The 23,986-nt window shown below is 35.3% G+C and overlaps 1 protein-coding gene across 1 annotated transcript in view; it reads left to right on the plus strand.

The window, feature by feature from the left end:
- crhr1 (corticotropin releasing hormone receptor 1) overlaps nt 1–23,986 on the plus strand; it is a 173,463-nt gene that overhangs the window by 66,767 nt on the left and 82,710 nt on the right. Inside the window, exon 2 of the mRNA XM_055194465.2 lies at nt 5,466–5,553. Coding sequence (XP_055050440.1) covers nt 5,466–5,553 — 88 coding nt within the window. The remainder of the gene's footprint in view (nt 1–5,465; nt 5,554–23,986) is intronic.

The following is a 23,986-nucleotide window of genomic DNA, read 5'->3' on the forward strand; positions in this document are numbered from 1 at the left end:
TAATGCCTTCCAGAAAATGTTCTTCTTCAGATATGTAAACACACGATATACCAAATGAAAGAACAGACCCTCTGCTTTCAAAAAAAAAAAAAAAAAAAAAACGTTTCATCCTACCTTGAGTAGTTCTTTTGTAATCAGCTTTTGAATATGGGTAGGTTTCTGCAAAAACACCACATTTTGAGCAAAAAGCAGAGATAATTCCATTTTTGTGACTTTTCATAGAGATCCCATTCAGAGCGATCTTTAAAACAGACACGGACATGCAGCAGCTTGCCAGAGGGCAATACTTCCGGGTTTAAAAAGTTGCGGAAGGGCGCCTGGTGGATAATAGCGGTATTGCGGAAAGACGGAAAATCTCGTCATTGGCGGGGAAGCATTTTCTCTTGATTGACGAGATATCTCGTCAATAGCGGGGAAAGAGTTAAACAACTACAATATGATTTGCATGCACAATTAATCGTACCAAAACTAAAGCTTTTTAATAAAACAAGCATATCAAGAAACTAATAAAACAAGAAACTTTGCGCATCAGGCTCGTTAAAATCCTCAGTGATTCACACATGCAGTGTCAGCAACTCATCCGTCAGAATCGTCGGCAATCCTCGCCTCGGCAATCATCGACACACTTCGTTCGGTTCTTTTTGAGTCCGACGTGCTATTTCGACTGTGCGTCCTGCGTCATCAACCCGGAACCTATGCCCAAAACTAAAGTTCGATTCAGTTCGATTTGTGAACCGACTCGACCGGTTACTTCCTGAGAACCGGCTCAAAAGAACGATTCGTTCAAGAACCTAACATCACTAATGTTGACAAGCGATAGCATGTTTTAGGAGGGATTTATTAGACATGGATGCAGTATATATACGAATATATACAGTCACTGATTCAGCGGGACCGTGACAGCTATTTTTGTAAATTAACTCTTGGGATTTTAACCAGGTTTTGGATATTTCCTAGACAACATATGAATTACTTACAGGTGGTTTGGGTAATTTTGTCTAGGCTTACTGTCTAATGTAACCTATCGCTGGGCTAACTATGATTAGCAATGTAGATTATTTTAAGAGACCATTCAAATGATGGCACACACATCTATGGCTGTATGTTTGTTTAACATTTAAGCTAAACAATGCACTGCAAACACGAGCATTATTTATGATCATCTCCGTCTAGTCTGTACCCCATATTGCATTCAACCACAATTGTCTTCTTGATTTCTGTGAAGAAATGTCTGCCGGGATCCGGTAAAACTTTAGGTTTGAACCAAAAGTGCTGTTCCTACTAATCTGGCAGCCAAAAACACAACAAGATGACATTTTAAAGTCAAAAACTCAAACTTTTAGCGCGCCGGCTAAGAGTTGCTACTTATTTTTTGCCTAAAGCGGTGACGTCACAGTGATTAAGGGGTCTATTACGAGTATTTGTACGTATTTTACGAGTTGGCTAATGCGTATACATTTTTACGAAGTGAATCGCACAAAAACATATGATTATCATAAAAACACAATAACGAAACCACACCCTTAACCCCAGCATTACCGGGCAATTTCAAATCATAAAAAATATACGAATGTGGTCGTACAAATTAATACAAATTGGCGTTGGATAAAACAATTATAAATGTGAGGGTAAATTTAAGCCCTACTATTCATCATTTCTTTGCATTTATTCACCGCACCTCAGTTAGAAAGCTTTTATACTGTAAATTATTTACTCTCCCTGCATCCATTGTATCTAGGTAAAGCCAGCAGACTCACACTAATAGAAAGTCAAGCACGTTGCCTTTCCATCTCTTTTCCTCTCTTTCTCTCTAGCTCTTAATAGAGCCATTAGTCTTAAAGCTGTTGTTAAATAAAACATCTCTAATGGATTCAGCTTGAAAAATATAAATGGCATTTAGTCCTGTTAGAGTGAATCATTTAGCCGTCATCATGTTGGGGCACAAGGGTATAGTGATTTTCCTTTGGTTTTGTGAATGTGATTGTTTAATACTTTATTATATGGACATCACATTCTTTAGGTCCTGGATTTGGTGTCATGGATTTACTGCTTGTACTTTTCAAAACTGATTTCAATTTATCTTTAATATTTTGCTTAAAGGTAGGGTAACACATTTTGAAAAATGCTAACGGTAGCCGCCTAGCAATGAAATCACGATCCCACCCTCAAGTCAAATTGCCATCCAAAGTCACGCCTCTTTCAAAACACATGAACACGTACAGATCAGACGGTCACATCTCATGTCTCATTCACCAGTGCAGTACAAAATGAATAACACTTCCAAAATAACCAACATAAACAACTGGTTTACATCAGAATTAGTTTAAGCACACGTTCGGTTGTGTAGACGTAACTTTATCGTTACGCCAATCGGTAAACGAACACAAATTTCATAAGCAACACAATGTTTCATCAAAGTAGAATATCTGAATCCATCTCAATACAAACATATCGCGTACCTACCATACCAAAATAAATAGTGCAACGACCCTTTCAGACCCTTTGCCTCCTGTAGCTGTTTGCATCTCGTGGTAAAGCAGTAAAGTTACCGATGTTCATTTGGGTTTTTGCTCTTGCTGATCCAGCCAGTTTTTGCTGTTGTTGTTATAAAAGATGCCTTTAGTTTTGTGCCTTCTGTGTAGGTTGTCAATTCAGCAGAAAAGTTTGCTGTTCTCGCTGTTTACAGACAGGAGTTGAGCGCACGTGAACGCGCCGATGACGTATGGTGTCTGCGTGGACTGGCTGCGCGGTGTGCATTCAAATTACGCTTACGTATGAGGGACAAAAAAGGAAACGTGCGTTCGGACCGAAATCTAAGATTGGTTGAAGCCTTTCACAGATGACATAAATTTCTACAAATACATTTAAACAACTTAACACAGTGATTGCTATCAGGATGTGAGGAGACTTTTAACCAGCATAACTAAAAATGTTTCAGGATCAAATCTGTTACCCTACCTTTAATGGAATTATGCTAAAGTTTGACAAACAAGTTTTTTCTTCTTAATATATGAAAAGCTTAAAAGTTGGCAGAATCCATTAAGAGTCTGATTAAAAACATATATAATGTTTTATAAAAAAATGTATTATAAATTAAATGTGTACATAAACAAGCGGCTTCGTGGTCAACACGTAACTTCTGGTAAACTCCGCTAAGAATAAATAACAACAAAGTCCTTTTAAAGTAGTTTATTGACAGTGTTGGGCAAGTTACTTCCAAAGTGTAATACATTATATATTACAAATTACTGTCATTTGAAAGTAATTAGTTACATTACAATATTACTGTCTCTGAACTGTAATGAGTTACACTACTTTTGCATTACTTTTGAGTTACTTTCATCAAAAGAACAGAAGTATGACTAGGCATTATAAAATGTTAAAATGTAGTTTGTTGCTGCTTATAAATCTAGAAGTTATGTGTTGGCCCTCGAGCTTTGAATAGGCAAAGTGAAGATTTATGGCAAAATACAGTAACAATCACTGTCAGAATCAAAAACATAGACAAATGATCTGGTAAAAGTCTGGTAAATTATGGTACACATACCAAACACAATAGAGCCCACTATAATGCAACCTATAGCCTAATAACATGGCAAGACACGCAACCTCTTTTCATTTCTATTCTTAAGTGATCACATTTAATTCAGATTCACAGCACAAACCTGGCATGCACTGGATTGACACAACTTATCAAAAAGTGCTATTGGAGGATCAGGCCTCAAGGAATACAGCTCATTTCAGTACAATATAAGGATAATATGTAGGCTAACATATAATTGCTTAATAAAACACAGACAAACAGAGGAACACTGCTTTTTGCCAAACAATGAATATAGGCTCCCATACAAAGGCTGGTAAAACTTTAAACAGTGATGTTTAAATGTACTAAATTATATTTAGATAACCATGTTTAAGTCTTCCCTAATGTTATGTTGTAGTTTAGGTTGCTGTTTGTAATAAAACTGTAGATAGCATAGGAATAGCCTAGCACTGTAATCATAGCAAAGCTTACCTTGTCATTGCTGGTGTGATATGGATCATTTTACTGGCAACATTTGTAAAAGTCTCTTTACTTCTGAGGTTCAAGCAGCACAGGAGACCGATAGAAACGTTCTGTTGCTTTTACTTAGTGCTCTTATTCGCAAAATTATGCGTGTGCGGCGCTACCGGACCTGATTGCGACCACTTTAGTCAATGCTTACGGACGCGGACTTCCACATGTCTATATTTGACGCGCACCGCGTCCAAATCGCATTTCAAATACAAAGTTCAAGTAAAAATGAACATGTTGCATACAGCACGTGGAAACAGACATACGCTGCGTCCCACACCGCCTACTTCCATACTATATAGTAGGCAAAGAGTACGAGAAGTAGTGCTTTTCGCCCACTATATAGTATAGAAGTATGCGGTTTGGGACGCAGCCATAACTATTACACGCAGCTTTTTCATGTGTGGATGCTGGTCGCGCGCATTGGTCAAAAATAAAACAATTAAAATAACACAGTCTAATTTTGAAATGCATTGTTGTAACGCGCTCGTTACTAAGACTGTAACGAGTAAAATATTACCAAAATTTTATTAGTAATGCGTTATATTACTGCGTTACAGCAAAAACTAATATATTACTGTAATATATTATATTTTGTAATGCGTTACTCCCAACACTGTTTATTGATATAACAAGCAAAATAAACAACACGTAGATTACCTAAGAATCCAAAACATTTGTTATTTTCGACAAGGTTTAGCAACTAGTCAGACCATTAAAAAAACAGAAAGTTCTGACCAGATCCGTAATCGCGTCACCGCATGTGCGTCCGATGAAACAGTCTATATCTATTAATGGAATTTTTTTAATTAGCATTAAAATGCCTTTTTATAATAGCATTTGTATGAAATTGTATTTTAATTCTATTGTAATTTTAAAGATGCAATACATAACTTTTGCCCCCATTACCATCTGTGTTTGAAACATAGTTACTTGCAGAGTTACTTTCTTTATGTGGGTTGAAGTCAAATGGAGTTAATGTACATTTCCAGCGAAATTGTACCTGACACATAATTATTTTAAGCTTACACTTTTTTTTGAGCGTACCGTTGCGAATCAGGCTATTGTAAGAAGACCGTTTTGAACACATATTTACTAAATATCTAATTTTATTTACTTTTTGCCAAAAAGTTATGTTTTGCCATTTTAATATGGTATTCTATGTATATTAATATGCTATCATATCAACAGCTCTGACTCCCACCAGGATAAAAGTCCATGTGGTGTCTGATCCGGTAAGCAATGTGTGCCTCACCGCACCTGTGTTAAAAAGCCGGAGACAGATGTTGACCTCCTTTACTTTTCCATCACATGCTGTCTCATCACTGTATGTCCAGATGGATGCAAGCACACGCTTTTGTTTTTTTCATTTCCCCTTCAAACTTTTTCTCTTTTCACAACTCTGTTACAGGTGTTGACCATCTGGATTGCGCTCATCTCCAGTGCGACTGCAGACCTGACCTGCGACGCTCTCCTCCTTCTTTCCACAAATCTTACAGGTAAGTCTGATCTAAGTTGCTCTGTATGATGTTAAGCATCACTGTAGCTTGGGAAGGGTAGTCGTACATCAGATCCACAAGTCCAGTTAATGGTCTCAGCAATGATTTCAGGCTAAACTCACAAATTTTCCCAACAGTGGTAGCATTATTGCTGGGTTTTCCCATATTTTTACATTGGACAGGAAAGTGTTTTCAGCACACTCATGTTTGATATTCATATTATTTCTCAGAAGAGGCAACGTAAGGAAATGTGATGACTGGATTCAGTTTTCTGTTTTCACTGTGCTTTGAAAATCTCAAGACTTTACTGAGGTTTATTTTGGTCGCAGTAGAAGCAGAACAAGATGCAGGAGTGTTGAAATACACAGCGGATCTATTTATGTTCGCAGCTTGGTTGCAACTTAGTGAGTGTAAATTGGTGTGAAACTCTCAGAGGATAACTGTGCCCTCATTTCTTTAAAAGAAATAAAGTATAAAAAAATTAAACGATTGTTGAAATACACCCTTACATTTTTAATAATGTTTTATTGATGTCCCTAGCATAGATCTTATACTTTATTCTTGAAAAAATGTAGAGAGAAAAATTAGTTTCTTTTAACTCTTTCCCCCGCCATTGACGAGTTATCTCGTCCATTAAGAGAAAACGCTTCCCTACCAATGACACTTCTCTGGCGAGTTTTTACGGCAATCTATATTTCCGCTATTATCCACTAGGTGGTGCTCTTACTTAACTTATACAAATACTTGGGATGTCGTTTCTGGTCAAAGTGTTAGCATGACAGAAGCTTCATGCTGTCAGGAGAACAAGCAACAACCAGCATTTTTCCGTCTCCCGAGTGCCTATCACGTAAATTATTAGATTTTGATTGCTTACGTTTCTTATCCGTCAGAGAAAACCACCACAGGTTTATCAATGCCATCAGTATTATTTTGTTTGTGTTTGTTTGTTGATTACGAAGTACAAGATATGGAAATCTAGGATTCTGTGTGTATTACGTGCCGCCATTGTTGTTTACAGTGCGTGAAATGGTGTGCTGTGATTTGTTGAGCAGATTTATTGCATTCTGCAGAAAAAGAGGAGTGGCATTTATTGCGTTTTGGGAAAAAGGGAGAAAACATGACAGAATAACATGGCGGATATTGGATTTTGCGTGAAATTAAGAATTTACTTTTAAATACTGACCTGATACAATAATGATTTTGGCAGCAACTATTTTTTTTAATGAAATCGACGATGAAACGGTCTATAAAAAGAGAACAAATCATGTTTGTTTGTTTGTTTGAAAGTAGATGGTATGTTCTTTCATTTGATATATTGTATGTTTGTATATTTATAGAAGAACATTTTCTGAAAGGCATTAATCTTTTGTTAAAATCATAAACATTGCTGGCGCTGAATGGCAACTTTAAAAAAAAATGCTGGTGGGGAAAAATATTTGACTTTTGATTGAAGACACAGCAAAGTTTGAGATGTAAAGAAGACTTTGAAAACCTGATATTCACACATTCATAACAGACACACTTTAAAAAAATCTAAAAGTCATTTTAACTTACAATTTATAAATTTTGACTTGTGATGAGTTGCTCGAACTTATAAAATTGAGTTGATTTAACAAAGTATAGGCCGTCTCATCGGGCGCACGTGCGTCTGGTCCAAACTTTACTTCTGTTTTCTGTTTGTTTAATGTCTTGTTTGTTTGTCTGACTAGTTGCTGAAACTGAACTCTTAAACAAATACCTCGTCGAGAATAACAAATGTTTTTGTTTCCTTGGTAATCTACGTGTTGTTTATTTTGCTTGTTATATTAATAAAGTACTTTAAAAGGACTTTGTTGTTATTATTCTTCACAGAGTTTACCGGAAGTTACGTGATGACCACGAAAGCCGCTTGTTTATGTTGTTACTGCTGAAACCATCTATAGTCAATAATAATACGTTGAAAAGACTTTAACAGGTCCAAGAGCAATCTCTTACACATGGTAAGAGATTAATCCTCAAAACTTCAAAAAAAAAAAAAAAAACGAATCCCTCCCGTACAGTGAAGTTAATTCTTTTTCTTAAACACAGGCACACATTAATCTATAGACAGATTCATGAATCAGGTTTTCACTTCTGAAGTTTATATGCCGAGTACAGCATGTTCATCAGGCCAGTGGTTCTCAAACTGGGGTCCGGGGCCCCCAGGGGGGCCATGAGTTTTATGACAATTTATAAAATACATTAATTTTCATGAATTCTGTGATTCTGTGAAATTAAACCTAAAAAAAATAAGGCAGCACTACTTTGTATAATTTAATGTTTTGTTTAATTAAAATGTGAAGTTTTAGAACTGTTTTTTTTTCATAAATTTTCTTTGGGGGTCCGCGAAGAAATGCACCATACACAAAGGGGGCCACACCCTGAAAAGGTTTAAGAACCACTGCATTAGGCATCTCAGTAGTCAGGTCTTTAACCTGCTATCATTTGCCGTTCTTGTCAGATATCTTTTATTTGACTTACATCACTAATACGGTAATAAAACTAAATGATTCAGCTAAGATTTTCAGAAGCAAGCCAAATATCATATTTTTTATGGTTGTCTATATAACGTGTTATTAATCTATACTGAATGCCTGTAAAACCAAAGCCGATCCGCCCCAACCAAGTGATGATATAATTACACAAGTGTTGAGGAATTTAACCGCTAGCTTTAATGCACAGCTGTGGCAACAAAGCCTCCCGGTGCCAACACAACAAATGCAACCTCACACAGCGCTAAAATCAATGCTGGGTAATATTGTTACATAAAAACATGCGCTCGGAGAGCTATTTGTAAATTTTTTGTGCTGAGTAATGAAAGTTTTTGAGGAAGGTTCTGTGTATAAGAGCCAAACAGACCGGGGTAGTAATTGTCTGGGGGTTGCAGTGTCCCTTTGGGGCACTATGTGAAATGCAGAGTAATACCTTTATCCCATCTGTCATGCTTGGTATCGATGCAGAACAGATGATGTCGAATGTTACTGCTTCTCAGAGGTACCCTATAGGCATCCTAAACAACATACAAACCACTCTTATCTATCTACACACAGCGTGCAGAGGGCTCAGAAGTTTAGGAGATATTGATTTTGAAAATTATGGCAAAGATGAGGTATAGCTGGTTTCGGAAATGTCATCTGCATTCGAAAAAGAAAAACATAATTGAAGGGATACTTCACCCAAAAACAAAAAATAATCATGTTATTTCAAATGTTATGACTTACTTTCTCTTGAACATATAAGAGCAGTAATAAAAAAAGTAATAAACACATTTCCACAAATAAAAGTGATTGGTTATCAAATCGTGAATAATGCTCTTCTAATGCCATATAGTTTTGTGTAAAAAATTTTATTTAATAATAGTTTTCTAATACTAAATACCGTATGACATTTGATGCCAAATATTTTTGGTTTTCAGTGTAGCACATAATTTTATGGGCGGTTTCCTGGACAGGATTTTGGATTAATCCAAGACTAGGCCTTAGTTATATAGTTTTTAATTTTAAGTAGTTTTTACAAACAAACCTTACAAAAAACAACATTGGTGTTCATCTTGAGACAAAACAATGGCATTGATATATATTAAGATATGTCAGTACAAGGTGTTTTGAAATGAAGGCAGCTCAAACATACATTTTAGTCTGGGACTAGGATAAGCCCTGTCCGGGTGGGACCAAAAAATCTACCGGGAAATTTTGTATAGCATCTGCCCTCCGTGGTAAAAAAAGGTCTTGTATTTGTAATAAAACTACGGTAATACAAATCGTAATCAATCTGAAAAAAAAAAACATTTTCATAATAATAATAAAATCATCAAATCGTGGATAATTTTCCTAAATGAGTAAATATAAAAAATGATACCTGTTTGAAAGACGGAGATGCGCACCTGTCAATCAGCTATTACATAACAGAGCGAGGCCAGAGATGAACGTGCGCTTATAAACGGGAGTAATATGGAATACTTTCTTTACATCTTTGAAAAACTGTAAGAATTTTTCCTTTAAATATCATTTTTTGTCATATAAAATTTTGAGAGATAATAATGTTTTTTCCACTGTTATTGATCATTTATTTTAACGTGTTTGGCGCATTTACCTCAGAGTTTATTTCAGTTGCTTTGCTGTTTTTTCGGTAATAATAATACAATTTACATGCCAATCCTACTTCCTTGTCTTCCTTGTTCATTTCATTATGCTGTTATATTACGTTGTGGATATTTATTGCCATATGAGACGTTCATTTGCGTTATATACTCTCGTCTAATATTCAAATCATATGCGGAATAATGTGTGTATCTTTGAATAACTGTAAGAATACAGTTAATCCTTAAAAATAATTTTCGCAAAGTTTTGAGAAATAATAATGTTGTGAGGATATTTATTGCCATATTGCAGTTGAATACTCTCGTTTATAATATGAAAATCACATAGTAGGAAATATATAATGTGATGCTGCAAAGTTACCCTTCTTATTTTTATTTATGATATAGCCATATGGAGACAAACATTTGCAAATGTGCTGATTTGATCCATTCATGTACGGACCACCAAGCTAGAGATTTTAAACATCCTTAATTCACACTTTCTATCAAATAGTCTATCTGCTTGATGGATCAATCCGACCGCATATGTACTCCAATAAACAGGCATTTGGCGGCGCGGCTTTTTACATCAAAGGCCGACAGGCTATGCCATTTGGGGAGGGGCCGTTCAATGATCCTAAACATGGTTGGACCTGCCGAACAGGTTGAGCACTTTTATGTTGAGCAAAGAGGCTGCACAGTTTGACCAGCGGGAAGCGGCCGCACATCAAGCCGCCAGACGGGGTTGCTATAACTCGCAATGTATAACTATTATCAGACCGACCCTTGCAGCCTCAAAACACTACCGGCCCACCGGGAAATGTCCCGACTCTCCCGATGGCCACTCCGCCACTGTGCCCAGTGTTTAAGTATCACTTTAGGAACTTGAAATTTCCTTTTATGTTGTACTGAGGAAAGCCAACCAGGTTTGAGTAAATGATAACAATATATTTTATTTTGTTCATATTTAAAATTAACTATGCCTTTAAATTTTATAAAAACAAAACTTTCTACCAGAAGAAAGTAATCAGAAACCTGTCACCTCACTTATTATGTCAAGTCTTTATTGTCTGTGTTTTTTGTAGTTGTTTACAACCCAGAAATGTAAACCCACAGTTCTGTACCGTTCTGTTTTATAATTAGCTGTAAACACTTCACACTAACTAGCAGAAAACAACACCCGTTCTGCGTGTGCCTCGGTAGCTTCATTTGTGCTTTGAGTAAAAGGAGAAAGTTTTAAAAGAGTTGTGTTAAAGTGAAACAAATACGAATCAAGTGTTTCTGACTAACTGGTTTCATCTGCTTTGTGTGTCTGTGGTAACCTTGGTGATATTAATTGAGAGACTTGGATGAGAGACGTTTACGAGTCCTTTAACAAGCTGACCTTTCATCACAGCCTGTTGTTTTACAAAATGCTGTTTGTTATTGTATCAGAACAGGTTAAGAGTGTTGTCATTTATTACTAAAAAACTTTTTACTTTAAATGTTTATATTTAGACAGAGATAAATAACATAAAATGTGGTCTTTTAAAAACACTAAAAAAGGTTTTTTTTATTTTTTATTTTGCTAGTTGTTATTTTGTGTATTTAATGGGCTCTATCATACACCCGGCGCAATGCAGCGCGATGCAAGTTATTTAAAGAGCGCGTTAGTATTTGCCTATAAAAGCTGTAAGGACCCACTGGCCCAACGACAGAATCCAATGGCGTGGGAGAAGGGATCTTGTGTTCTGAATCTCCTTCTTTAAGAATTAAAGCTCACGTAACACACGCTGTTTCTGCATTTCTGATGTTAATCTGGAGTACCTATAGAGTAGTATGACATCCTTTATATCTCCGAACAGTCTTTAGTTTAATCAGATTTATAAAAAAAATTAGCTTTACCGAATCTTTCCGATAACGTACGAAAAAATGAAGAAGGAGGAGTTATACCGCGGGAGGAGCAAGTACGAGTCATGCAACACTATACAACACTGTTTTAACTTATGATTCACTACATGTTTGTGTTATTTATATAATATGCACGCGACTATTTCCAACATAAGACAGAAGTCTTACTTACCGCGTGCAACTCGTCATGACCCGGTTGGGAAAATCCAGCGCATCAAACACACACGCAAAACTCCGCTGCTTCCCCGGATAATAAACTATATCCATCGTTTTCATAAGGCTGGATGTCTTCTCCTTACATCCAAAAACACACTTCATCTTTCGTGCCATTGTTGACTTTTGAAATTAAACAAAGCTGAGTGGCGTGATAAGCTGTTTGCAAGCTCTAGCGTCTCCCGCTGATTGATGGGTGGGCGGGGATTTCTGGGGGAAGGGCCCATTAAGAAGTGATACGTATAGAAAACCCCTGAAACGTCAGTTGGAACTGTAATCGAAAAAAACTTTCCGAAACTTGTACGAACCCTGGCGTAGTGCATTTGACACAGAAATACTCTGTAACATGTCCAACTGCTTTTTTGACACTTTGCCTACGTTTAGCATAAAGGAAACAACTCTGTAACTGTGTTAATAAGTCAGAATGCTTGAAATACCATTGAACCCCATTCCTTTAAACCATTCATTCAAATTTAGTCTTTTAATCTTATTTGACTCTGTGGGTTTCCCAATCTGACTCCAAATTATATAATCAAACGTAATACATTGTTAATATTAATTTAAATTATTGATTATTTATGAATTCCCATAGTCTTAGTTATTCATTCATTAGGGACCTGGTATCACACAGAGTATACGCCGGCCGTTGCGTATATCTCACGGACACTAAATTGTCAGTCTGATCTTAGTCAGAGGTTGCCGGGTAAACTGATACTTTTATGTCTGGCCGCTCCATGCTTGCTCCGATTATAAAAATAGTTACTTTAGTCACGATCATGCAACTTGCTAAGTCAGGTAATAGACATAAATCTGAGAGTCCTGGTGAGGTTCTCCACTCAACATCAAAATACCAGTGTGATCATATCATGACAGAATAATCTTGCGGTAATACCAGACTCCTTCTAATCTACTGGTCATAATAATTTCTGAAAGAATTAAACTAAATCAAAACAATTTCTGAAAATGAATCAATTATAACAATATATTGTGCCAGGCAGGTTACACTTAAATCAATCATTTAGTTTTCAAATTCATTAATCAAAACATCAACATTTATATCTCAAATAACAGTAGTAAATCAAATTAAATAAAATCACAAAGTCAAATCAAACCTGGCAATTAAAACGACACACAGCAGTGCGGGAAGTCTGAATACAGATGCTTCCTCGAATCCTTTGCCAATGTACCTTAAATACTGACCAGAACAAATACATCATAAAAACTACAAAAACAAAAAAGTTTGACCTGTGTCAAGTGATACTAAAAAGACACCTGGTAAAAATTCAGTTTGACCTGTTCCAAGTGACCCTAAAGAACACCTGGTCAAACTAGCCAGAAGCATACTGGCAAAACCCCACCACTAAAAGAAATCCATCTTCTATCCTAAATTCTAAAACCTTGATCCATCTTATCTTAGATTTATAGAAATGAGACCTTTTTACTCATCGCACCATGACCTTTAACCCTTGTGTGGTGTTCGGGTCTGTGGGACCCGTTTTTAATGTTTACTAAAAGAAAAATTATGCAATTAATTGTTGTTTCAACCTCAGATTCATTGGCCTTGGCTCATTTTCTATAAAGAACATGAAAATAAACAACTTTATAATGACTGTACACTGTACACCCCCCCTACACATTTATATTACATATGTGGTGTTCGGGTCCACTGGACCTGGAGGTAATAAGAGAGTGAAATTTTAATATGCTATGTAACTTTACTCTTACTTTTCACTTATGTGGGACTCCTGTGAGTGCATGAGTGTGTTTGTAAATATGTTTGTACATATGTGATGGATGCATGTCAGAGTTTTGTCCTTCGGCACTTGCTGTAACAGCGCAAGGATACAACATGTTATATATAAAGCATGAACACTTGTCTGCCCCCACTGTCCCAAAAACTTTACCTTTTGTCTAACAGGAACCATTCTACATTTTACCATTATATCCCTTACAAAAAAAAACCATGGTTGTATTATAGTAAAAGTGTAGTAATCATGGTAAACTGGTGTATTGATTACTATTTGTAAAACCATAAGTTACCACAAAACCTATGGTGTGTGTGTTTGTGTGTGTATGAGTGTGTGTGAGAGAGTGAGAAATAGGGAAAGTAAAATTTCATATCCAAGCATTTTCATCATTTTAGGTTGTAGTCAATAGCAACACATTGTACTGCAGTGTGAGTGGACATAAGATGGACAGGAAGACACAGTATACGTCTATAAAATGCAAGAAATGCATATGCAACACAGCTACACAGCAAAAATCTGCTTCTTATGTGTTGTGTTGGCTGGCATGAACTGGTTATGTGTTCAGTATGGATAATGTGTTATGATAACGCATCTTTTCAGATGAGGCTTGTGCTGTGTAGACGGACACAAATGTGTACAATTTCAAACTAAGTTCAAAGGATTAAACATCAAAGTGATGAAAAACTTATTTGAGATTAAAAAGTGATGAAAATACTTATTTTAGATAAACATCTGGGGGAGAATAGAATTTTCTTCTCTTATTTCATATTATCACAAAAATGATTAGCACTTTAATCTATAAATAGTCCTATATCAGTGGTAAATGACAAATATTAACCATAAATTCTGTCTATATTACTTGCAATGAGGCTAAAGTAATCATCTGTAAACAGTAATACATAAATTTGTATGACTGCATTGGTTTAAGATACTAATAATGCTCTGGGTCCACTAGACCCACAAACATTTTCTAAGTAACAGAAATATGAACACCACACAAGGGTTAAAATAATACTACACATGAATATGAATGTAAAATCACAATCTTAGAACCACATAATATGTACGATACATTTCAGCAGATACCCAGTGATGTGAGCCTAAAGGCTAACAGTTCAAAAGTCTTTGTGATGAAGAGATTACGACATCAAAGAGGTGCATATCTGGAAACAGTTTCACTTACGGGTCAAATTTGGGTAAACAACACCACCTGAGGTTTAATTGTTTTACAGTGTCTCTTCGTGAATAAACTTAAAGTTTATTATATACCAGCTGTACTACAAAGGGACGACAATGCGGGTTTGCTTATCACATAAATGATGCGCAGCAGCACAAAAACACTTTTAAATATGAAAGATTAAAGGATTGAATGTAAAAGATTATTACGGAGTCTCTTGGACATAAATGAGGACCGTTATGAGACGTTAGAAGGCACAAAGAGCTGCTTCACCTGTAGCCTGGTAAGTAGATAAATACTTTATCTTTTGTTTGTATTTTTTAGAGTACAAACCTTTACTTGCATATTTGCAAATTATTTTATGAGATTACAATTATTATGTAGGATATCAATACATTTGCAGCAATTAAAAGCCTGCTATTTGTACTTCTATGACTGAAGAAAACGTCTTTTAAAGGTTTTAATCCAAAAAAATTTAATTTCAATAAAAATGAAAACAACACATTTTTTTTAACATATTCTAAAACTGGGGGTCTTCTTCCTCCGTTTTTCAGTTTACAAAGTCCGTCATCCAAATAGGGATTAGACATAGCGCCAGCACAACTTGCTTTGGAAGGGGATGAGAGATAAGACTCTCATTGGTTTATTGCACGTTACGCCCAAAACACACCCATTACTCATTAGGGAAATATGAACAACCCTTTTCGACCATGCGCTTGGCGCACAAATCGTTTTTCCTGTCCTTAAATTAGCAAAAGTGGCATCGAACGCGCCCATTTTCTTACCACTTTCATTTTCACCCTTTTCTTTTTGTTGAGAAAATAGTTAAGAAAGAATTTTACATGATAATCTTATAGCAATAATAATTGAAGTTCTAAATGTAGGTTTTGTAGGAGCCTATATAAATATAAATATAAATATATAAATATATTGGATGTAATGCAAATATTTCACGGTATCATAACAATAATGAAATACTCGGTAACACTTTACAATAAGGTTGTATTTGTTACTTAATGCATTGGCTAACATAAACTATAAATGAACAATACTTCTAGAAAATTTATTATTAGAGCATTTATTACTTCTAAAGCATTAGCCTATATTATCTTTACGTTTATTTTAGCATTTACTAATACATTTTTAGTATTGAATGTCAAAACTATTAAAATTAGTTGATGCACCATGAACTAACATGAATAACAGGTGAAAAATAATTCTATTAAAAATATACTTTTAAAAAGTGTACTATATTTTCTACATTTTGTACTATTTTCGTCAAATCCAAGCATAGTTAAGTGTGTTCAGAGGCATCATGCCCATTCAAACTGAGGGGGCACCTGCCCCCTTGGTTTTTTTGAGCCAATGGATTTTGCATCCAACCTCAAAATCAAATAAGCGTCCATTAATCTGTTTTTTGACTTTTAATCTCTTTAATATGCACAATATTATACATTCTGTGCTGCATCCTTGTCACTTTTCGGAGATTTTCGCCGTTTTGATAGTGTTTTGATCATGTTACATTACTTTTATTCTGGCGGCAGCTGGCGCTGCAGTCATCGCAGTCGCAGACGTCATCAGCGTCTGGGCGCGCTCACGAGCTCTCTGCTGTTGCTGGCTTGCTGCTGCATTTGGCTATCTGAGAAATTAAAACGTGTTAGAGACGCTCACAACATTTCCAAACCCCAGTACGGTAATGTGCAGTTAGCCTTCTCTGTGTAGAAAATGTATGATTTTAAATGTGACCGTCTCAACGTTATATTACTGTAGTAGAGATTCATCTTCTTGGCACAATGCCAAAGTTCGCCAGAGTTCACGCGGGCGCGGAATCTCACATGCTCACATGAGGTAAAATTTAATGCAAAAATCCGTTCCTCTAATAATTTTATCTAAACATATTTTTTAAAATCATTATTGAACATTAAAATCAATCACGTGGCTATAGCTTATGTCATTTTCGTTGTTTATATACTTTATAGATTTAAAATTACATTATTTTTATATGATAATGTAGTTGTTGTGCAAAATGCATTAACAAGCCATTAAGACTTAAATAAAACATGCCGTTTCAGATGTAAATATGATGCAAATGTGTCCGATTAATGCAAATTATTCCGATTGAATAGTATTTGATATTAAAGTTAGTCATCACTCTTATTTTGGTTTTTGCATGAAAGCAGGGGTTTTCAGATTGTTAGAAATGTAAGTGCCATGAAAAAGACTGAAAGCTCTATAATATTTTGTTTGATGTCTGTGTATGCACAAATTTCTGTGAGCTGTTGACACTGTGCCCCCTTAAAAAAAATTGGTGCATGACGCCCCTGAGTGTGTTCAATTATGTATTACAATTCAACTTAATAACTATTTGACTAAACTTCAATTGTAAATAGTATACTAAAATTGTACCTTTTTTTAAACTTCAAGTGCACTAAAATGCACTACTACAAGATTCATGAGCAATTAAGCACACTTGCATACTTACTTAATTGCATTGTATCGCCATTCTAATGAAATAAACTTAAAAAGGCATTGCAGCGAAAATTATAGTTTGTAAGTACATTTTGTGCATATACTAAAAGTATACTTTACATACTCTTTAAATAAACACAAGAAGTAGAAGCATACTTGTTTAATACTTCATGTATTTTTAATCATGTTTCTAATACACTAAAGAGCAACTTTTTTACCCGGGACATTAACAAACATTAAGAGGAATTAATAAATGCTGAAAAACTATATTGTTTATTGTTTGTTCATGTTAGTTACTAATGTTTACTAATACAACCTTATTGTAGAGTGTAACCAAAACGCATGCTGATGCTCATGAAATCTCCCATATGTGGTATTTTAATGGATGATATATTATCAGTTGATCAGATTTCATGAGGCCATGCTATGTTTTTACAGTTATTTGTTTATCCATTGTTAACATTAATTATGAAATATCAAACATTCGCACATCCGAGCCTGTGTGAAGTTCAGGGAGCTTTTTGGAACTGAAGCCCACTCGTTGTAATTAACACCATGTATCAGGAGACCATTCGCTCTCTGGCATGTTGTCATGGTAATGATGAGCAAATTTCTGTGATATGATGTGATATATTGAAAAAATGTAGCATAGCCTGATGTGAATCTGATTGTTTTCTAAATACAAAATGTCTTTTTAGGAAAGATTATTGTCAAGGCAACTAAAGATTTTAACATTTACCAACAAACCAAACTTTAATCTGCTACAACTGTTTTTTTACACATGGTTTATAACTCTTAATGTGAATTGATCCATCTTTGCTGAAATCATTGTTTTATATAGAATTAATTTAACAATCTAATTTGAAGTTTGTTTAGACTTGCTGATATAATATTTGGGGGGATATTGGTTAATATTTGTCAAAAATATATATGTTAAGATAATGTAAGGCAAAGAAACTTGTTTTGAATAATCATATAAAAATCACTGACTAAAGGCTAAATATGATGCCATGAATATTTATTCCATGCAAATCTCTCTCTCTCTCTCTCTCTCTCTCTCTCTCTCTCTCTCTCTCTCTCTCTCTCTCTCTCTCTCTCTCTCTCTCTCTCTCTCTCTCTCTCTCTCTCTCTCTCTCTCTCTCTCTCTCTCCTTCCCTGTCTCACACACAGAAATATAAACAAATACATCTGCATAAAAATCTGTCCGTTCATACTGTGAGCTGTGGGTGTCTGCAGCTTCATTTTGTCACTGGATGCAGTTTTTGAGACTGTACTGATCTAACATGTAATTTGACCCCAAACAGCAAACACAGTTGGGGAGGAAGATCATGTTACTTGGTTTTCACAACATGCATATGATATGTTATTCCCTTTTTTCCATGTTTTTAATTAAATACCTTAAAATGTCACAAATAGTATTTAAATAAGAAATAGAAAAGCCACCTTTTATATCAAGGTACATTACATTTAATCCTAAATTTTTATTTATGCCAGGATTCTTTCTCATATGTTATGTTGTTTGGATTGTTGGGGTAATGCTGGGGTCATACAGTATTTGTCCCTTTCACCCATACAGTCTTTACTGGGAAATTACTGGTAAGTTTCTTTTCTGTTAAATCAGTGTCACCAGTTTACCATTAAGAGATTGTAAAATTACCAGTAATTTACTGGTGAGCGTTTTGTGTGAATGGAGAATAAAAACGGATGACGTCAGAATGCGCTGACTTTTTCAGGCCGTTTACCATCACACTGTTTACAGACTTTTCCACACGCACACTGCTTAAAGTTGAGCACGCCTGAAGTTAACGTCCACATTTCTTCACCAAAGTTGTTTAAAACAGCTTACCATCTATTTGAAGAATTGGCTATGTCCTTGACACACTTTATAAGAAGCCTAAAGTGTAAACATTACTGCTGTTCTAGATGCAGGTTGCGACTCTTCCACAGTTCAATTCTGTTTAAAGTCACCTCATACAATATTTGGATACAAGCAACTGTGCGACTGTCAGCGTTTGCCACAGAAGTGAAAACAACTAAATACAGACTATGGATATGAAGTCATGACCCGCCTTTACTTATTAACGCTTATCCAGCCTTTCACGAGTTATCTCGTTAATTAAGAGAAAACAATTCCTTGCCAATGACGCTTCCCTGATGAGTTTGTACATAAATCTTTAATTCCGCTATTATCCACTAGGTGGTGATCAATTTATAATAAACTGAAGCATTAGCTAATTCTACAACATTGTAAACTCTGTGTATGTTTTGATCATTGTTCTGAATCTGATCTCTAACAAAAGTCCTTTACAAAAATGCAATTATTTCAGTTTTGCTCAAAATGTTTATATTTTTGAGAAAAACCTACCCATATTTATAAAAAGAGAAGAAATGAAGATAAGATGAAACTTTTTTCCATTTTGTTTGTTTGTTTGTTTAAAAACAGAGGATCTGTTCTTTCATTTTAAATATATTGTATGTTTATATATTTATAGAAGAAAATTTCTGTAAAAAACACTTTTTTTCCAAATTTTCCAAATTTGTGTATGTTATATAAAAGTGGTCATAGCATGAAACTCTGACTTTTTCCATGTTAAATTCAACCTGTTGTTACGTTTTAAGGTTTTTACCTTATACGTCAGATTAGACTCATTTAAATAAGTGAATTTGTAAATGTAGAAACGGTTTCATAAAGATTTATGATTTTTAAAATATTTTGGAGCATCTAACCATACCCTCACCCTTACCCTAAACCCCACCACTCCTCAACCATATAAAACACAACACGCAAGTAAAGTACAGTCAGGTATTTATTGCATAAAACAGTATAAAAGTATTACAAACCATTCGCGTTGCAAACCTTGTAAACTGAAGCTTACTTTATATGAAGAACTCTGTGATCAAAACGCACAGTCAGATCTCATTCAAACATAAACCAGCATGACGTAGTCGGTCATAAGAGCCAAAAGCGCTTCACATTCTTAGCTGACGTAATGATGCGATTGGTCACAAGACACACGAAAGCCAATGCCTTTTCACAATCATAGATGACGTAGCATCGCAGCAGTTCTTGAATCAGTGTACGTCCGGATCTGATATTTACAGCGGATCGCCATCACTTTTGCATCTTTTTTTCAAATAAATCAATAGTTTGACCTAGGTACACTTGGTATATTTTAAGTAAATTTTAAAAAAAGTTGTGACTGTTTTGTATGCTGTGTTTATATCATATAATAAATAAATGGGTATGTTAATTGCTTTAAATGCCTGAATAGTGTAATGTGTAATAAAATACTATTAATCCTGGCGGTTGAAATTGAAAATCTTATCCCAGTACATGTCATCATAGCAAAATTATACCCTAAAATATAATTTTATACCCTTATATATTAAGTTTCATGTGCGGCGCTTATTAGTAAGTGCATCTATTAGTCGTATTTGGTGAAATGGACAAACGACCAAAGCAATCGTATGGGTTGGCGGATATGTTGGAGGTAGGTAGGAAGGCCAATTACAATAATACCGCCCCTTAATCCAACCACGGCACTGCCATTTAGTGCAGAGAGAAAGAGAGAGAGAAAAAAATGATTGACAGCACAATTTCAAAGAGTTTCAGTTGCAACAACCACCATCATTGTAATCAGTGTTTGCATTTCATTCGCTCATTTGCATTTTAAGGACACACACAAAAATGGCACATTTTTGCTCGGAACCACAAAATTTTATTTTTAACATAATAAATCTGTGGGGTATTTTCAGCTAAAACTTTACCTAAGCACTCTGGGACACCAACAACTTATTTTAAATCTTGAAAAAATCTCATATTATGACCCTTTCAATGATGAGATCTACCAGACTATCATCCATTAAAATCTGCGTTGTTCCGTAGTTGTTTTTCTGCTTTTGGATTATCGTCTTTCTCAGTGAAAGCTACTACTCAAAGGAATGCAAAACCAGATCATATAAAGAAGTGTACAGTTCATATATGTTTTTTAAATTGTAAATCAACTTAATTTTGTAAACATTAATATAGCCCTGATAGGATGTGTGATTATGTACGCTTTAATATATTTTGTAATTGTTTGTATTTTTAGTAGTTATAGCGATGACCTGCTTGGGGACTGCAGATGAAAATTAGCATTTGGCTAAATCTGGTACAATGCTTGAAACTTTTATGCTACAAATTGTACGTGGTCCCTTTTTAAATGAATAAAACATTTTGTAAATGCTTAATAATAGTTAAGTAAAGTAAGTCCAGTATAAATCTTTGGTAATAATTTATACATAACATTTTTTGTTTTAACAGCATGTACATGAAAAGATTATGCTGGGCAGTATGTTTGTCAGAAGTACAGATAGGAAGCACTACTGGCGTGAGAAATTGAAAATGATTTAATGCGTGCCATGTTTCTACAGCTGCTCAGAGCAACAACTGTGTTAAGACATTCATGAAATTACAGAACCCCAAGCTATCAGCGGAGATTTTCGACTAGATCATATCCAAAAACATGGATAGTGTTTCCTGAGCGGCGTCCTGTAGCCAACACTAGGCCCATCAGCATCATATATCTCCAAACTAAGTACAACACAAAAAATACATTTGGATGGACAACAATGAACTTCATTGTGCCGCCAAATAAGAAAGCTTCAAGCGTAGGGTGGATCATCATTTATGAATTAACGTGTTCTGAGAGCATGGCGTTTTGGAGGGCATCCATTACTGTGTTTCGAAGAGACAATAAAGCTGCTTGTGTCCATTATGAATAATTTAATGTTGATATGACACTGTATGCGCCACTTACTGTATATATTAGGTCTAGAGAACACGTAGACACATGACTTTGAGATTTTATGTGTTGTGCTCCAGTGCGATGGAGCCGGTCTAACTGGCCATGACTTCTGTGTGGGGTTAAAGATTAATAGATGTGTACTTGTTTTATCTTGCTGAACAGCAGACCAGTGGGTCAACAAAGAAACAATTTTAACCAGGATGGGACTGGAAAGACAACACAGATGTCTACAAGGAGATTGTTATGTTTAATCTATAATGGCAAAATATTGTAGAGCGAAGTTAGTTGTATGTGTTTCTTATTTTGTTTGTTTGTAAATTCTTACAGTCCAGAATGACCAAAGCCATAATTTGCAAAATGCATTATGTTTTTGCATTGCTTACATGTTAGGAGAACTTGTAAACAACATATTTGAGGCAGATACACAAAATCTGATTTAAACAACAATGTGGTTGTGGTACAGTGGCTTCGTTCACAAGCTGACGAAACCAACTCAGACAACCGTGGATTTCCAAGATACCTTTGTCTTGTTTTTATTAAATAGGAACAGAAATGAATGATCAAACTTTAGCTTGTAGGCACAGAGAATGCCGCATTCATTTTGAATTTTTATATTTGTATATTTGACTTTTTTTAGGTATGTTTGTGTCTTGCGATCACAGACGATAAATGATTAGAGAGCATGCGGTCACGGGAGCTTATCGGGGGCATTATTAAAAACAGCCCTGGATGCAAGTTCAACTTTTCATCTTCCCGACGTAATTTATATACTGTAGATTGCATCGGCGTGCTTTGATCCTTTGTCAGCAAGAAAGCAAGCTAAATGTGCGCTGTAAATGAAACCCGAAGACAGTTCCTGGTGAGATGAACGAATTTGTGAAGGAGGGGGTGTTTGTTAATGTGACTCACTCGCCAAGGACTGTCATCTTTCACCAGTCATTATGCACTATACAGGGGTTCCATTATAAGACAGAGAAGGTTCTAGAAGACTTTATTATTTTAAAGAATTAGCATACATGCATCTTTTTTCACAGGAGATGATTTTAACACATCTGAAGGCAAAATCAGAGATATGATCTTTTCAGTATCGTAATTACTTCTCCTAGATATCAGTGAGATTGACTGGAGAGCAAATTCAAACTTTTGCTTAAATCTCCTCCTGAGGGAAAGACACAGACATTTTACAAATCTCGTAGTTAGAGATTTAGAAGAGAATATGTCAAAAATATGAGATTTGGCTTAGATTAGGCAAGATTGCAATCAAAAGTCATTATTATTGAATGTTTTATTTTGAACTTTACCAAATCCAGATTATTTTACCTGTATAATCAACATTAAAGAGCACCAATTATCCAATTCATGATTTTACATTTCCTTTGGTGTGTAATGGTGCGTTTACACAAACCGCGTTTCAGGCGTCAAAATCACGTCTACCGCGCCTACACAGTAAAAAAAATTACAGTGTTATTGCAGCTGGGTTGCCGTTAACTTACCATAGATTTAAATGTATGTTATTTACTGGAAACATTTTGTTCAAAGTTAAATGAATATTAAACATTTACAAGTCTTTGTCTTTACAGAGTAAATCTAAAAAAACAGCATCAAGCAAAACATTCTGGGAAACAAAATCTGAAGCAAAAAACAGAAAAAGGTTGATGATGATTTCTGGTTCCCAGAATGCTTTGCATGAGGCTGTTATTGTATAGTTTTATTCTGTAAAGTATATATTCAAATGTATATAACTTTGAACAAACTCTTCTCAGTAAATAACATAAATTTAAATCTATGGTAAGTTACCGGCACACCCAGCTGTAATATCATTGTAATTTACACAGTTTTTTTTTACAGTGTAGTTTGCCGTTTGAACAGTTTAAATGCATTCACGCGTGTAGAGCGGAGTAGACGCGCAGAAAAAGCAAGCATTTGACGCGCGTCAGAGGCAAAATCCGCTTCTTGTGGGAGGGGCAATGCTATGCGGTTGTCTATTTGCAAGATGACTGATGTTGATTGTGCATTTATTGAGAGAGTTACCGGTTTGTATTTCGTAACCTTA

The sequence above is a fragment of the Misgurnus anguillicaudatus genome, chromosome 19 (assembly GCF_027580225.2).
Source record: "Misgurnus anguillicaudatus chromosome 19, ASM2758022v2, whole genome shotgun sequence".
In the NCBI taxonomy this organism is placed as follows: domain Eukaryota; kingdom Metazoa; phylum Chordata; class Actinopteri; order Cypriniformes; family Cobitidae; genus Misgurnus; species Misgurnus anguillicaudatus.